General features: G+C 35.5%; 1 protein-coding gene across 1 annotated transcript; it reads right to left on the reverse strand.

Annotated features, from left to right (window-relative positions):
* Positions 1 to 1,265: 1,265 nt before the first annotated feature.
* On the reverse strand, positions 1,266 to 10,854 carry LOC135686044 (protein Spindly). Its single transcript, XM_065202192.2, has 10 exons — positions 10,550 to 10,854; positions 9,624 to 10,142; positions 8,153 to 8,257; positions 5,751 to 5,861; positions 5,100 to 5,240; positions 3,941 to 4,056; positions 3,592 to 3,755; positions 2,900 to 3,351; positions 1,669 to 1,764; positions 1,266 to 1,562 (listed from the first exon to the last, which is right to left on the reverse strand). Exons 1-10 carry the CDS (start codon positions 10,766 to 10,768, stop codon positions 1,470 to 1,472), a joined length of 2,016 nt encoding a protein of 671 aa, XP_065058264.2. The 5' UTR covers positions 10,769 to 10,854; the 3' UTR covers positions 1,266 to 1,469.
* Between the last annotated feature and the right edge of the window lie 7,067 nt (positions 10,855 to 17,921).

Genomic DNA, 17,921 nt, shown 5'->3' on the forward strand with positions numbered 1-17,921 from the left:
TCATCGACCATGCGATATATCAATCCGATATCGCACAGAACATGCAACACCATTTTTGCAGATGATGCCAACTGAAGTTCGCCTTCATCTCTCTGCTTTGTCGTCTTTCAAAGAGAGCTGCCATTATAGCAAGTCTGTTCTGGATGCAAAAAAATGGTAGCCAAAAGTCCAACCTGCGTTACATTCTTTGTGAAGCGGGCTACCAAAAGCCAAGAAACACTTCTAATTCACATCTAATTAAACACATCTAATTAAACAGTGCTAATTTCTACAACAGATTTCAAATAATTATCTAAAGCGATCAAGATATTTCCAATTTGTTAAAATCAGCTAGAAAACAGAAGCCCAGGCAGATCAAAGCTGGATTAACACAGCAAACAATGCCAACTGAATTTCTATCAGGTACAAGTTGCCAGTCTTGGCAAACAAGACTAAAAACAAAAGGATGAAGGACAGCTGAAATCGTTCAGATGTTGGAAAAACAACTCAAAAGGGAGGAAGAATTCCGAGACGGTAAATTTATACGGGACAGCCGAAATAAAAACCAAAATTAGATACCTAAGGACAATTTATTAAAAAATCATCGCTTCGAAGGTAATAGATCTATCGGGGTCCAAGCACACTTGCCTTTAGAACTGCTCACTCTAGAGAGCTCCTTACTCTAAAGAGCTGCATACGACCGTTAGAGTTGATATCAGAGCTGCTTAAATAGAGAATATGTATGTCTATATGCAGAGCCAACTAGCTTAGTAGGGAAGCATAGTAAAACAGTCTTGACTTTCTAGTGTCAAGTTTATATAACTCTTCTTATGAGTGCAAGTACTACATTCTGCATAGTTGTAAATCTCACGAGTAAGAATTGTAGCTTGTTAACTATGAGTTCCTAGTATGCATAAACCTGGGAAAGAATCCAGAAGGTCTAGACATAGGTCACTTATCATTATTAAAATCGCGTCGAGTTGTATGGATTCCCATAAAGAAGCATGAGGTGTTCAAATTAACAAGCAAGTTTGAAGTAAAATTAGCATACATTCAATTTAAATAAGGATTATATATACCATATAAAGTTAAATATCAAACTTTGCAAAACGTGAAGAAGGAGAAGACAATTTGACATCCAAACCGGACATTAGCTGTCGCACGTCTTTGGACACGTTGTAATATCAGTCTACTGTACCCCCAAATTCTAACAACTCTGTTGATTGGTTTATACCCGTGTATACATGAAATAAGAACAACAGAACATTGCAAATGAAACAAGCTACTCCTCGCATTAATTGCTTATTTACAAAAGGCTGAATAATTCTACATTCATTAATTTCGCTTAGGTACGACTAAGTGACAAAACATCTACCATTTTATAAAAATCAACAGCACCTTTTGTAATTATGGTGAACAAAACGTGATTATTGTGGCGCCAAATGAAAGAAAATACCAAATGCAAACGAAAACATATTTGGAAACCAGTTTTATTGGACTTTACAAGCTTCATCTTGATTAGAGTCAGCAACAACGACTTTTGCTTTGTCAGATTTGCGTCCCAAAACCGTCTCTTGAGATTTCTAGAAACAAAAAAGAATATTTCAATAAAAACCCCCCTACAATATTCGACTCCTTGCAAATTACCATTAAGCAAGTTTTTTAAAAACACTAGCTAAAATTATTCACCTGACAATCGATGTTTTCAGTGTTTATATTTTCATCTTTGACGGACAGATTTTTCCGATCATCTCCAAACTCATCAACTTCGTCTTTGAAACTTACCTAAAAGGGAAAGATAAACTTTTCTAGGCATTTACATAAACAAAAAAGAAGAGAAAAGGACAAATTGCCCCTATGGTTAGAAATTTTTCCTTCGAAAAAGCAGAAACTCCAAGTCTCGATGCCTCGATTTTAAATCGAATCAAATAGATTGCTTCTTAAAAAGTGGAATACATAAAAAGTACAGAAATGAGCCTTTGATCCTGAAACAGATTTGCAGAAAGGCGGAACCAATGAGAAAGGTGCAACCATCCCTAACAGCGAGGAGCAAAAGCAGACATAATCCCAAATATACAAGTATACTGACTAAGAAGCAAAATTAGGAAGGTATTCGTAAAAGAGCGAATTCAAAAAGCTGTGGGCTGAAATGCAACTTTTCTGTCGCTGTATTTTGTTTGTTTTCAATTTTTCCGGAAGGAAATAGTATGAAATATTTCAAGACCATTACAACAAAATTGGAAGATAATTTCGCAGGCAAGAGAAAATTACTGTATGGATTTCTAGGAATCAGATATGAGAGAAAAACATGGTCATTGTGATGTCTAACGTATTCAGCAGAGTATTCGGTGTTGCACTATGCAGACAGATTCTACGGTTTCTGGATTACAGTATAGTCCGGTTATAACGTACTTTAAGGGACCGGCGGATTAAGTACGTTTTATCCGAAGTACGTTATAACCAGGGTAAGGAAAAAGTGATTATAACCAAGTTGTAAACAATGTAACTAGAATACAAAACTTTCAACTAAATTGTTATAGGCCCAGTTAGAAGAAGCCTGAAAAGCATTTCTGAATATCCAAATTTTGTTGACTGCAGGAACTATACGCTATATCCGAAAGTACGTTATAAACGAGTACGTTATAAGCGGGGTACTTTCTTAATGTTAAGTACGGACCTTTTTCCGGGACCAAGTACAACAGTACGTAATAACCGAAAGTACGCTATAACCGAGTACGTTATAACGAGGTTTTACTGTACTGACCAGTTTTATCTATACACTATCCTGCATATCTAGGAACAACTCAAGTAGGCGACTTGTGATTAAAGACACGTCTTCCTGGCTGAGAGTTTTGGATAGAAGTAGAAATATTACCCCCCTTCTCTTTTTAACACAATAAATCTGCCAAATTCTAACCACCTTTCTTGTTGTTTTCTTTAATTTTTTACCCTTCTTTGTTGGCACACTGTCATTTTCTATAAAATCCTGTTTTTCTGTCTTATACTTTTGGATGTACTGATCAGCAAGTTCTTTTGGGAGTGTCTTCTGCAGTAAACGGATACATTTTTGCCTTTGCTCCTCTGCACTAAGTTCTGAAACAGGGCGTTTTCGATCGCATTCAGTCCACACGTCCTCTTCCTCCTCCATCTTTGCAGCTTCTTCTGCTGCGCATTCACCAGGAGTCTCCTCCTTAACACTGTTGTTAGCCTTGTGACTAGCCTCTGTCTTCGCTGTTGCCGTTTGCATATACCTGGGAAGAACCACTTGCCTTTCCTTCATAATTTCTCCCCAATTCTTTTCTGAGACTGCAGATCTGTCAACTATTCCAAGTTTCTCCAAAAAACTTTCCAGTTCAGTTGTTTTACCTTTCTCTAGAAATGAATGAGAAAATCGTGTAAAAGGTCCAAAATTTGGTTAAAATCAGAACAAAAGAACAGACAAAGGATACAAATATTTCTGTCTGATAAACTTAATTGGCCCAATCAAGAAAGATTTTGCAAGGCACTGGGTAAAACATTTATTGACCGGATGTCGATAAAACTTGCTCAACTGAACTATCGTTCAAAAATTAGTAGTTTTTTTAAAGATTTCAGATCACAGTGCAATGTTACCTGTTTCGTATTTCAGCTTCGCCCTTAGACTTTCGTTTCTATGTTTCTCGGATGAAAAAGTTGCAGTGTAGAGCTTTCGCTGAGTGTCCTGTAATTTGTCGTTCTTTGCGATCAAGGCAAGTCTTATTTTCTCGATCTCTGTTTGAAGATTCTCTATCTCTTGCCTGTAATATAAGATTAGAGCAGACCATTTAAAGATGTCAATTGAGTTCTATCAAGAAAGGAAAAGCCAGACCGCATAAAATATTTCAAAAGCGATGTTATTACATGTTTTGCTTATCGACAATGCATCAATCCAGATTTTCTTAAAATGGCACTGCATTTAACTGCAAGAATAAACTTTCCTTACTTGTATTCCTCTGCATTAACCAGTAATAAACTGACATATTCTTTTGAAGTTTCAGGACCCTGATAAAGACTTAAATCTTCCTTGACCTTTTTAACAACATCGTTGGCTTTTAAGACCTGAAGACAAGAAAGGAGACTTGCTTCAGAAAATGACATTACTCAATAATGAGACAAACTGATCGACTAAAGAATCCAGGGGCGGATCCAGAAAGTATTCAGACTGTCGCACACAAGGGTGTGGTCGGAAATATCACTTGTGACCACAATTTCATAATTAATCTCTTCACCAACGCAATTTCTTCACCAGAGCCAAATCGCAGATATCGCCCCAGTCCATCGAGGATGTAATGTATCCCGTGTCGAATGCTACTGAAAATCTAGAGACTTTGTCTTTCAAATTACGTTATACATGTAGCCCGTCGACTCCATAACACAAAATTCCTTTTCTCCAGTGAAAAACGTCTCCATGCCAGGTACAGGTAAGCACAGAACTGTACAAAGCACATACTGAGGACGGATTAATCTTTGCCCAGTGGTGCGACCTTACTAAAAAACATACTGTACACCGAAGCTCGCACTATCTAGCGATTTGATTGGCTTGCGAATCGGTGCGAGCGTGCTACTTACCACACTGTGCACCGAAATACCCTAATCTAACTACATTGGTACCCTGTTGTTTTTCATTCAGCATGCTTAGAGATTCGAATCAGATAGAATCAAATCGAGAATAGAGTATGAGATTGGATTTAAGATTTTGTGTATGGCCAGGCTAGAATCAAGCGCTCAACTTAAATAAAGTTGATGTTCAGGAGAAAAATCTTTTGAGACGGATTCCTAATATTATTTTAAACGTTTACTGTCGCATGTGCGAACGGTGCGAACGCCTAGATCCGCCCCTGAAAGAATCGGTCAGCAGCTCAGCCAACCGAGCCAGCAGTTCAACTACATGTGAAACTGATCGAAACCTCATAACAGTGAATAGCTTTGACTTTGATACACCACCTTACACCTTACTGATTTGTTTCCGTTTGGTAACCTTGAGCAAGGGACAAAAATCAATCAAAACTGAGAAACAAGAAAAATGAAACAATTAGGAAGTCAGACAACACTAGTGAAGGAAATTCTTCAAATCCACTCAGAAAAAAGAATCAATTACTCACGTTTTGTTCTTCGACTCTTTTAAGCTTTGCTGTCAACATCGCACATTCAGTTCTTTTGGCAGTGAGAGCTTGTTCCAAGTGCTCAATTCTCATGCGATCAGCACGGTCACCACGGGTTTGCAGAAAACAGAGCACTTGATTCTTTAAAATAAAAATATCTAATTGTCAAAATTACTTACTTACTTCCTGTATCTATCACTAAGTAATAACCTCAAAAAGTATCACCAGTTGCCAAGAATGACGAATTTAGCTGTAGAAGCCATTTATAACAAGCATTAAATATAGCAGTCATAGTAACTACTCAATTAGTGAGAGTCACAACTTTACCTCTTAGAGGATGGAAGCATTAAGTGAGAAACTCAGAGATGCAACTTAGAACCTTCCTGTTCTGTGCACCAAAGCGTATATAGCTCTTCACATATAGCATCAAGCATCATACCACAACTGATAAAAAGTAAGCTTCATTTTGTAGCTTTTGAAATATTTGCAAGTATAAGTCCAATCTGCTTTGACAGGATGTGACATGTTGCATTGATATTTGAAGTAAATCATGAACAAAACGTGGCTTCCTTGCTTAACTCTACACCAAAATAAAACACAACCCTAGCATATTGCTTTATTTCAGCTTTAAAAATAAGCCTCACGTTTTACCTTCATTTTCAAGTTCTCATTTTTTGCAATGGCATATGCCTTTTGAAGAGATTCATATTTTGCTTTGAACACAACAAGCCTTTGCTCTGCTACCACTCGTTTGTCTTCAAGCTGGAATGGCAAGGTAAAATTGGAACAAGTAGGAAAAGACCGACAGCACAAACAATGGTCTGAGCAGAAATATTTATGTTGATGTGATAACAAACAGCATAAAAAATGAAAAGTGCACAGCAAACATTAACTGGTAAATAACAAACTTAATAAAATCAGCGGTCCAACATAATAACAAACATAATATCCTTTCCACCCTTGCTTAGTCTCAATGCCCAATGACATTTGAGCACAAAGGAAGATCCTTGTCTTTGCCAACTCTAGAAATTTTGTCTATTTTGCTATTGTATTGCCATTTTCCTGGCACGTCACCACCCCCTGCTCTGCAAGACTTCTGCCCTCTCTGTCCATGATCCACTTCCCAGTGTCTTGTGTATTTTCATGAAGCTTTTAGTTTGATATTTGATAATATCTGTCTAGCTACTGATCTTTTATGCACAATCACAAAATTAAGTTTAAGTTCATAGACTGCAAACAGTGAGGCTAAAATTTTTGTGGTACAGCATGAACTGATAAAAAGCATCCAAACAGTTTTCATTAGGATACACAAATATAAACAGGCTCTACGGAAACAACACTCCCTGGTAGAACTGATAAAATTATAGCAACTTTAAGCATCTATTGGGAAAACCAGCATTAAAACTATTAAAAAAAGGCTGTCTAGTTAATGAGCACAGGTCAGATGATTCCCCTCCTTATTACCATTTACATGCACTTTTTTTCTCATTCTGAACAAAGCTATTTTCTATGTTAGCAGTAGGGTCATTCCATATCAAATCATCAGATATTTTTAAGATTTGTAACCCATGGTCTTATATGATAGTGATGTTTATTTCAGCAAGGTGATAACACTAGAAGATCAAAAATAGTAACACGGTTCTTGAGTATTGCTTATTTTGTTGAGCTGCTTGTAAAGTGTATTGTTGCTTTGACCTCTCATTCTTTTCTTACACAATTGCAGTCAAAATACCTTAAGTGAAAGGAAGAAATGAAGATGATTCTTGTTTTTTGGCTGACTTTGCCGAAAACTATTAATTTTTCACTTAAGATGAAATTCAGTCAGCCCATTGGAACAAGCAAAATTGCATGCTACACCCCAGTTTTATCTACTTTAAGATGAAAAGATTGCTTTCAAGTAATTTTCTGATGACAGAGACTTTGCAGCAAACTTTGCTTTTCTTTCTAAGAAGGGAGAGAATGGCATTTGGACTCGAACGATAAAGTATGTTGCTTGCCTATATGACAATGACTGGTGGGTTGCTATGACATTAATGAAGATGAAGGGGACTTTCAAATGACTTCATGCACCCACCTGAACCCACTCAGAACTTTACATGATCAAGCAGATCATACATATGCTGGGTATCACATTTACATGCTTTGCAAAACTGATTCATCCAAAACAATTACAGGTCAAACTTAGAGCTTCAGCTACAGTGACAATAAAGCAGTATCTCAGCTTGTCCATGGCTAGGAATCATTTTTAATTATTCTTTGTTGTCTCTGAATGTGAAATCATGATTGATTCAATGTTTTTAGCAGCTATTTTTTATTTCATGCAATATTACCTTAAATAGAAATTTTTTTTGCTCACGATTCTTGCAAAATTATACCCATTTTGTAAGGTGCAATTAACTCAAAATACTTCAATTGCAATTGTAATCTTAAACATTTTCTGATAGCCCAAAGAATACACTTTCAGAATATAGCAAGCTTCTAATGCTATGATTCCAGCTACAGGACTTTTTTTCAATATTTATATACATCGGTTGGGAATATTTTCAAAACAAGTGATAACCTTTAACATATGACTATCTGCTTCACCTTAGAGAATTGACAAATTCTGATGCAATATTTGAAATCTACAGTATCAAATCAATAATTGACATTATTTTCAAGTAAATATTGACAACTATAGAAAAGTTACAGCTATTGATAGAAAGCCGCACCCATCACTTGGTAAACTGGGTGTGGCATATTTGGCTAAAATGGGTCACTTTTGAAACGGCTACAAAATCGCAACCGTAAGAGATATAAGGATGAAATTTGGTATGTGGTGTTTTCTCCAAAGTGGCTCTTTGTGGTGAAAAAATCAAGAAATTCTAAGACCATGGGTTACATGGGTCTGATGATTTGACATGGAATGACCCAGTAATGTCTCTAAACCATTTCACACATCAACAAATAAAAATATAACCAAATCTCGAAAAATAAAAGGAAATGCAATATCAAATGAACAATGTCATTTTGACAGATTTTGTTTTTATGTTTTGGAACTTTATTTGTTTTACCTCTCCAAAAAGTGAATTCCCTTTCTTTGAATGCCCTCTGCTTTTTAAGTCCATCTCTAGTTGACTAACCTTTATCATCAATTCTGCAATTGTGTTTTTGGCATCCTGTGAAAAAGATTGTTTTTAAAAGAGAACAAGAAATAGCAATCAATTTGCATAATATACATTGCATAAATATGAAAATTTTTATCTACAATTTTTCATTGTTTTGTTCTGTTTAGCTTCATGACAAGATTGAAAAAATTGCCTTGTCTTTCTTAACTAAAATACCCTGTTTTTGTCAAGTCCTTGATAACACTATGGGACAGGGTATCAACGTTAAATGGGATTATCTTTTTCAAACCTTAAAATCAAGGCAAGCTTTTTTCACTTGGACAAACAGCAGGGGCAAATCCATTGTTAAGAGTCCTGCAGTACTGTTTGACCTTTGAGGGATTAGGCAAAAGTCCAGGCAAAAACCAACAGTGCAAGAACCAATTTTGCTGGGCACACTAGAAACCTTACATAGCAGATCAACACCTATTATTAGAAGGCAATAGGGATTGCCTTTGTGAGGATTTTATCATGTTTCAGCTGCTTGTGAGCACAAACCCTATTTGATCATAAGCTATGGACTTTAGCTTTTCAACAGCTTTACGTGTAACTTAAAAGCAGCTTATATATAAGGGCCTGCATGTATTTTTTCTGGCTTCAAAATATTATGCAATTTGTCATCTTATTTTAAGCTTCATCAAAATTATCAAAATTCCTGACCCATCCAATATTCCCTTCTGTTGTCAAGATGAAGTTTATTCTAGTGTGACAGAAGATGGCAAAAGGAAGAGTGTTAAGGTGAACTTTGACAATGATGAATTAGATGACAAGAAAAAGCTTTGTGTAACCAATAAAAAATAGTTGGCTTATCAATAAGGGTAGCTCATAATCAAATAAATATCGTATGTTCTTTGACAACAGTTTCACATGTTCAACTTTATAATTGTGCAAAAATTTGGAAGCCTTTGGGTACTAATAGCATAAACAGGCCTTTTAATTTGAGGCACATAACTGCAACCTGGTGTAGAAATAATGTGTGCATTTTACTTTTCTATCAGAAACATTGTTTTGTTGCTTCTGGAATCATTTTTAAAGTACAGCATTCATGATTCAGGGGAGCACATTTCACAATATGCATGGTAAAACAATTGAAAACTATTTGTGCCAGTTGAGTGTGATGAAAGAATCAATTAGCGTCACCACTGTTACCATTACTGGAAGCAATTTTTAGATGTTTTATGGGTTCTACAACACTTGATAGTCAAGAGATATACAATTCTTTGGTACCACAAAGCCTAACAATCCAATGGAAAAGTCCTGATATTACCAGAAGTTTCGAATTGCACACCTCGATAAAAATATTGCTTTGAGGGACACAACTAGCCATCACCTGCTAAAATCTTTACGAAGAGGCCTGCATAAAATTGTAAGAACTCACCTCTAGATGCTGATAGCAGTCATTTTTTTGCCTAGTTTTCTCTGTCAGTTCTTCATTCATTTCTTTTAATCTTTCTCTTAAATTGGAAATATCGAGGCCTTTTCTTTCATTATCACATATCATTTCACTAAGATTCTCTTCCAAAGATAGCTTTGTTTGGTAGCAAGCCTCATATGCAATTTTCAGTTCATGAATTTCATCTGGATCAGATAGTTTTGTATCAGTAACTTTATTCTGTTTCCTTAAAGCAGCCACTGTCTCATGTAAATTTTCAATAGTTTCTTGGCTTTGTTGTATCTTCAAATTCAGTTGTGAGACTTCCTCATCGTGTGTCATCTTTTCTTTCTTCAATTCATCTTTCCAGTCACTTATCTTTCGCTCATAAGAAGACTCTAGCTGCTGCTTCTCCAGTTCTTGTCTTTTCTTTCTACTTTCTTCATTTTCTTGTGAATGGGAGGCAAGTAGTTTTTCTTTAGACTCAAGCTTGGCGCTCAGATTATAATTCTCTTGAATGAGCTCCTGAAACATAACATGATTCGTACATATCAGCAAAACAAAGAATATACCGAAAACAATATTTATCTATAGAAATACTAATCTTATCTATAAAGCACAACAATACTAAAAAAGGACTAGTATATCTGTTACTTTGTCGCTCTTATAAAAAATATTCAGGTTCAGGTTCATTTTATTTTAAATTCCACAACATACATTTCCACAAAATAATAATAAAAATACAACGACATCAAATATCAAACAATAACTATAACAATAAGATATGGATTCATCATTTACCTACCTTAATAATGGCCGCCTGCAATGTCACTGCAAATGCTAATAGCGATGTTAAGAAAGATCTTTATCAAGTATCTATAGCAATCTATGTCAGTTAAATAGTCAAAACAATAAAATGAACTTAAGTTCACCTCTAACTTTACTGTGAAGCTAATTCTTTCTTCCTCTCTGATCGCCTCTAAAGATGCCTTTTCCTCAAGAAGTTGCTGGCCTAACTCGGCAGCTGTAAATGCTTCATTTTCACTTTCTTCTAGCTGGCTTGCTAAGTGGGCAATTTTGTCCTTAAGCATGCAAATTTCATCCTTAAGTGTTGATAAGTCTTCGTTGGGTACATCGTCATCTAATTCCATTGTATGGCAAATTATTTCCAATGGCAAACTGTGTCTGAGGGCCGATACAAAATTCGTTGCTTGTTGAAAAGCCCGCTTTATTTAAAACACCGATACGAGGCGGTCGGCCCCGCAGTGAACATAACACAGCCATTGATCTGTGATAGTGAAACGATAAACACTTCTTGCTTTCAAAAAGTAGGGAAACGGAAAGCCTCTCTTCCTGTCCCACAATTTGACAGAGGTTATTTATGAATTTACGCATCAGTGATATTCTAGCTACATAGGGCTGCAAAAGAGGGGGATCAAGGGGGCTCAGAGGGGAGGGGCTCAGCCCTCTTTTACTTTTCATAAGGAGGCTGCGCTTCCTACTCTTTTTCTGGGTAATTTTAAAATGTTATGGCTACTTTCTGCCAGGATCAATCTTTGATTGAACCGATTTACTTTTGACATTTGCATACATGTGTGACATACCTCTAGAGCCCTTTAGCTGATAACTGAAAACTCAATAAATGCCGGTGTACTATGCGTTTCTGCAAGGGCATGCGTTTCTGCATGGGCCGAGACGCATATGCATTTCAAGTGTTACAGTGTAATGGCGGACATGCAGGGCCTAGCTGTGAATGACGTGAAGCGCATATGCGTTAGACAGGACACAAATGTGTTTCAACGGATGTGCGTTTTCTGACAACTTTTAATGAAGGTTTGTGAAATGATCCATCGCCACAAAACTTTAAAAACATATTTAGACTTGTAAGTTAGAAAACAGCAACTAGTTAATATAAAGCTAAGAATATGTGATATAATCATGCGTTATACGAATAAAATTATGCAGAATTACACAAAGAGCTTCCTCCAAAATGATTCCCATAATTCAAAGCCAACGATATAAAATTAGTTGCTGATTTACGACTATTCTTTTGGCTAAAGAACCAGATAAACTTGTTACACAGGTCAAGGAATCAAATTCTGGGCAATTTTGAATAAATCACAGATAGTATAGAATTCCTACCATTCTGATAAAAAAAGTAAACCAGTAAAAGTTGATTTACATCCTCCACAGCTCTATTTTCAGTAATATTTTAAGGTTTGCAAATAAATAAGGCTGAAGATGCTTACCAATCACTTACAAAAATATAAAATTTACTATTAAAAACATAAAATGAGTGAAATACTTGTTACAATAAAAAAACCAAAATTTGAATAAAATATCTTACACTATCTGCTTTTGCAAGCTTTGCATTTATGGGCTTTTATAAATATATATTTTGAATATCTAAAGGGAGTCTGAGTTTTTCAACTCTGGTTATAGTGTTTCTCGTACTTTTTCCTACAAAAATAATGGTTTGATATTGATTCCAAGGCAAGTTGACAATTGTAGTTCATCAAGAGACGTTAGATTGTGAGGAATTTTTTCCACCAAAGCTAGCTTTATGAAGCTAGAACATAGATGTGAGTTTGTAGACCTCTACCAAAAGCAAATCAGTTTCAAATAATTTTTCAAATCTAGAAGCATCACAAATATATGCTATTTTAAGCCCCTCTCTTGAATTCATTTTATCTTATTGTTCAAATTTTCTTTTTCGAAACACCCAAATCAGCAGGCAATAGCCAATCTGAGACATCAACGGTTTTAGTTTCACAGGCTCCATGAAAATTGAAATACGAGTTGAAGCATGACTAGATGTTTTACAGAACAGTTGAACATGTTTTTAAAGCTCGATTTCTTATTCAGATTGATGCCTTATTGCTTCTTCTCATCACCGAGGGTGTCTCGATCGAAGGATGTAGGGTTTGGGTTGTCACAGCCCCGCAATAGTAGTTTTATAGGAATTTTCAGGGAAAATCAGTTCAATGGAAGAAAGATTGTAAGTAGTTCAGAGCCCCTACGTCTTCAGAGATCAATAAAGAATCTGAGGCAATGATTGTTACTCCGTTGGTTAATATGATATTCAGGGACAGATTTACCAGGACGGGGCTGTAGGGGGTGCGCCACCCCTCAATATTTTTGTGTCCTTTGGTAAATTTTGTTTTGATTCGGTTGAAAATATTTTTGGCGGTTAGTAGCTAAAAAATAATTGAACAATTTACTTTTTTTATTTCCTAAACTTCTTCACCTTGAAGCGAGAAGTTTAATTTCTAAAATGGGCCTTTCCATCATTTTCCAGTTACCTGAAAGGTGTGGCACCAATATCCAATCAAACACCCCCCAATCATTGCCGCTGAAATCCGTCCCTAATGATATTCCCGCGAAGGTTTTGAGATTTCTTGTTGGTACTAAATCGGAAAAACCAGGCCTTCTTCAAGTAATTTCGAAATTTCCTTACTGCAGGAATTTTTTTCACTCAGGAAGTTTCGTAAGCAACACCCCCCTCCCCCCTTTCCTAACAAGGCCTGTCTCGCCACGTCTTTAAAACAAAAATAATATCATCAAAACAGATTTTTTTTTAATACATGATTTATCACTGGCTAAAATCATGTACATTATTCAACGATAAGCCTCAAGTGGGGCTTAACAACATGGGAACTGATTTGTCAGGGGCTTATACAGGAGGGACCCATTGGTGGCTTTTTCTATTCTCTGCTGCATCGCACTTGCCTCTTACAGAGAGAAAAACAACAGAAATTATGACATTTCCAAATGAATGAAGCATTCTCGCAATAACTTTCTTACGCAATAAAACAGAGCGCCTAAAAACCAATATGGGTTTTTTAATCATTCATTATCTAAACGATAAAAATTGCTTCTAGTAAGTTAGTTTAATCTTAAGACAGCAACTTCTTTTAAGGATAGATCTTTTTTATAAGAATTTGATTTTAATGCGGGCTCCAGTTTTGGAAATATGATCGTGAATGAAGAAAGGGCTAACTGTTTTAACACCTTGACTATGATTGTTGATTCCCAAATGCTAAAATCTCTGAAATTATGACATTTCCAAATGAATGAAGCATTCTCGCAATAACTTTCTTACGCAATAAAACAGAGCGCCTAAAAACCAATATGGGTTTTTTAATCATTCATTATCTAAACGATAAAAATGGCTTCTAGTAAGTTAGTTTAATCTTAAGACAGCAACTTCTTTTAAGGATAGATCTTTTTTATAAGAATTTGATTTTAATGCGGGCTCCAGTTTTGGAAATATGATCGTGAATGAAGAAAGGGCTTACTGTTTTAACACCTTGACTATGATTGTTGATTCCCAAATGCTCTCTACATCGAATCATGAGATTTCGAGATGTTTTGCCATAATAAATGGCGCTGCAGCCACTACAAGTAAACTTGTAAATAACGTTAGAGCACAGAAGTGGAGTGTCGCGGTCTTTAAAGATGAATGAATTAGAGATTGGTTTAGATGATCTGAATACGAATTAATAAGTTAATCCGTGTCTTTCTCGACATACAGTTTAAACCTACTACTAAAACCTCTGACCTTGACAGTAATAAACAGCTTCTCTTGTTCCTTTTACCATTTTAAAGAAACTATAGCCTCGGCATTAAGAAAAACATTACTACGCTCATGAAGAAATGCTACCCTGATGTTCAGCTGAAATTCTCTGAAACTCTTAATGAATTTTTAATAGTAAATTTAATAGAAAACCTTTATGAAAAGCACTCTTCAGTTATTCAAGTTGTCCTCTTTCAGTATCTTATTATTATCAATAACCGAAAAGGGAACAGAACATTTTACCAGTTTAACCACAATTTAAACCAGCAGAAACATCACTAATCGTTGAGTCTAAACCGTTAAGAAACATCAAGACATACAACATTTAGTGTTTGAAAGGGCATGGTTTTTATAATTTTTCCAAGGTTTTTTATAATTTTTTATAATTTCTTGTTGGCCCCTCATTTAAATATCCCATCGACATTATCCCTATCAAGTCTTGCAAGTGTCCTTTAGGACGAACAAGAAGAGATGGTTCGTAAACTTTACATGCCCCATGCAGAAACGCATAACACTGAAATTTTTTATGCGTTTCTGCATGGGCCTAAGGCAAACTACAAAAAATGATAAAAATTCAAAAATGCTATTTGCATGGAAAAGTTTGACCTATATCAGATTGTTGCAATCATTTCTTGCTAGTAAACATTAATTTGCGATGAAATTTGATGGTGTTTTGATTTTAGATGCCCCATGCAGAAACGCATAGCACTGAAATTTTCTATGCGTTTCTGCATGGGCCTAAGGCAAACTACAAAAATTGATAAAAATTCAAAAATGCTATTTGCATGAAAAAGTTTGACCTATATCAGATCGTTGCAATCATTTCTTGCTAGTAAACATTAATTTGCGATGAAATTCGATGGTGTTTTGATTTTAGATGCCCCATGCAGAAACGCATAACACTGAAATTCTCTATGCGTTTCTGCATGGGCCTAAGGCAAACTACAAAAAATGATAAAAATTCAAAAATGCTATTTGCATGGAAAAGTTTGACCTATATCAGATTGTTGCAATCATTTCTTGCTAGTAAACATTAATTTGCGATGAAATTTGATGGTGTTTTGATTTTAGATGCCCCATGCAGAAACGCATAGCACTGAAATTTTCTATGCGTTTCTGCATGGGCCTAAGGCAAACTACAAAAAATGATAAAAATTCAAAAATGCTATTTGCATGAAAAAGTTTGACCTATATCAGATTGTTGCAATCATTTCTTGCTAGTAAACATTAATTTGCGATGAAATTTGATGGTGTTTTGATTTTAGATGCCCCATGCAGAAACGCATAACACTGAAATTCTCATGCGTTTCTGCATGGGCCTAAGGCAAACTACAAAAAATGATTAAAAATTCAAAAATGCTACTTGCATGGAATAGTTTGACCTATATCAGATTGTTGCAATCATTTCTTGTTAGTAAACAGTCATTTGCGATGAAATTTGATGGTGTTTTGATTTTAGATGCCCCATGCAGAAACGCATAACACTGAAATTCTCTATGCGTTTCTGCATGGGCCTAAGGCAAACTACAAAAAATGATAAAAAATTCAAAAATGCTACTTGCATGGAATAGTTTGACCTATATCAGATTGTTGCAATCATTTCTTGTTAGTAAACAGTCATTTGCGATGAAATTTGATGGTGTTTTGATTTTAGATGCCCCATGCAGAAACGCATAACACTGAAATTCTCTATGCGTTTCTGCATGGGCCTAAGGCAAACTACAAAAAATGATAAAAAATTCAAAAATGCTACTTGCATGGAATAGTTTGACCTATATCAGATTGTTGCAATCATTTCTTGTTAGTAAACAGTGTTTTGATTTTAGATACCCCATGCAGAAACGCATAACACTGAAATTCTCTATGCGTTTCTACATGGGCTAAGCGGATGGTAGTTGTTCATCTTATCAATAGCATGATTGTAATTTCATTTTCTGAGTTTATCATGTCAAGAGGTTTATTCATTTGAGTATTTGATATTTAGTTAATTTTGCTAGAACTTTGATTTCGTTTTGTATTGTTTATATTGGATGTGCGCGTTGTGTACCCCACAGCTAGGCCCTCCATGTCCGCCATTACACTTTAACATTTGAAACGCATATGTAGCTCAGCCCATGCAGAAACGCATGCCCATGCAGAAACGCATATGACACCGGCAAATATTACTACTTTAAATTCTTCATTTCTAAGATTACTCTACTCAAATAACAGGTAGACGTTGGAAAATGATTTAACCCTAGAAAAAATGAATATTAAAGAAATTGATATTGATGAGCCATGCAAACGAAACGAAAACAACTGAAACTTTCATTTTGTATACAAAATAGAGAAAGCTCTATGGCTAATGCAAAATTGCTAGAGTAGATTGTAGCTTTTCCATATTAAGGCCTAAAAAAGGGACAATATTTCCTACAGACTCGGGCTTTTTTCCAATTTTTTCATTTCAAAAAAATACACCCCCTTTATATAAAAGCTCATGAAACTTTGACATCGGCAGAACAACACTGGATTAAGAAAATCGACAACATTTTCATGCCTTTCAGTTCGTTTAGCAGCCTCGCTTCTTTTATCATCTCTTGTTCAAAGTCATCAAATTACAACAGCTCAAAGATTAATTTAACGCTAGGAAATATATATACCCAGTTTTACCCAGTTGTGAATCGAAATAGGCCAATCAGAAACGCGAGCACATGACTGTAGAGGTTGGCCAATCAGTGCCACTTGCCGATTGAGAATTTTACCAATGGAGTCCTTAAAGTGAAAACGAACTTTTTTTCTCTACACAATATGTGCTTATGTAGATATATTCTAAAACTACTAGACGGAAGGATGATCGGGCTCTACCAATAATCCGAAACATGTCGCCATTATAGTTTTTTTGCAAAATCTGGGTTTTCCAATAAATGCTGCCCGATGGCAGAATTGCAGGTCGGTAATAGGGGTGGCTGGACTCTCGCCGCAAACGTTTATTTCTGAAATTTTTACAAATCATTGTGACTATCGATTTTCTTATTGCGCTTGGTTTGACCAAGGAATAACATCTTCATAATTATTACGTTCTTTATCTAGAGCAAAGAGCGTTTCAAGCAATAATTATGACGCAGACGTGATTCTCAGACCTTGGAACCGAAATTTATGGCATTTGTGCTGGTGTTAAGTCGCACAATGGAAGAAAAAAAAACTCTGGAGAAAAGGGCCAAATTAATAAAGATTATATCTGTAAATTGTATTTTGTTAATTTATTATCGGAGTAAGATTCCTTTCTAACGCACAAAACTTTTGCTGTTTTTTATCTTTATACTTCTTGAATGCTTTGTTGCTGCAGTGTTTCAAAAGGTAGTTGTGACGAAAATAAAATAATAGAACTGCGTATTAACTTTATAATTCTTTGGAATTTAGATCAGAAATCGTTAATTTTTTTATAAATCAACATACTTTCTTAGGAATTTTGATTCTTAGGAAATTTTCAGATGATATATCTATAAACGAGCATTATGGACCAATAACGGCTGACAAGAATTTATTGTTGGAAAACTTTAATGTTTGATTCAGAATAAACAGGGTGGCCCGCAATTCTATCTCAAAACAGGATCATAAGTGAACAAGGATTGAACGTAGTGCTATGATAGAGATATTCACGTTGGATTTAAAATGAACACTACAGCCCTAAGAATGGATTTAAAATGAACACTACAGCCTTAGAAAATATTTTTAGGCGCCCCATACGT

Source organism: Rhopilema esculentum, chromosome 6 (genome assembly GCF_057945365.1).
Source record: "Rhopilema esculentum isolate cy_ngs chromosome 6, ASM5794536v1, whole genome shotgun sequence".
Lineage (NCBI taxonomy): Eukaryota > Metazoa > Cnidaria > Scyphozoa > Rhizostomeae > Rhizostomatidae > Rhopilema > Rhopilema esculentum.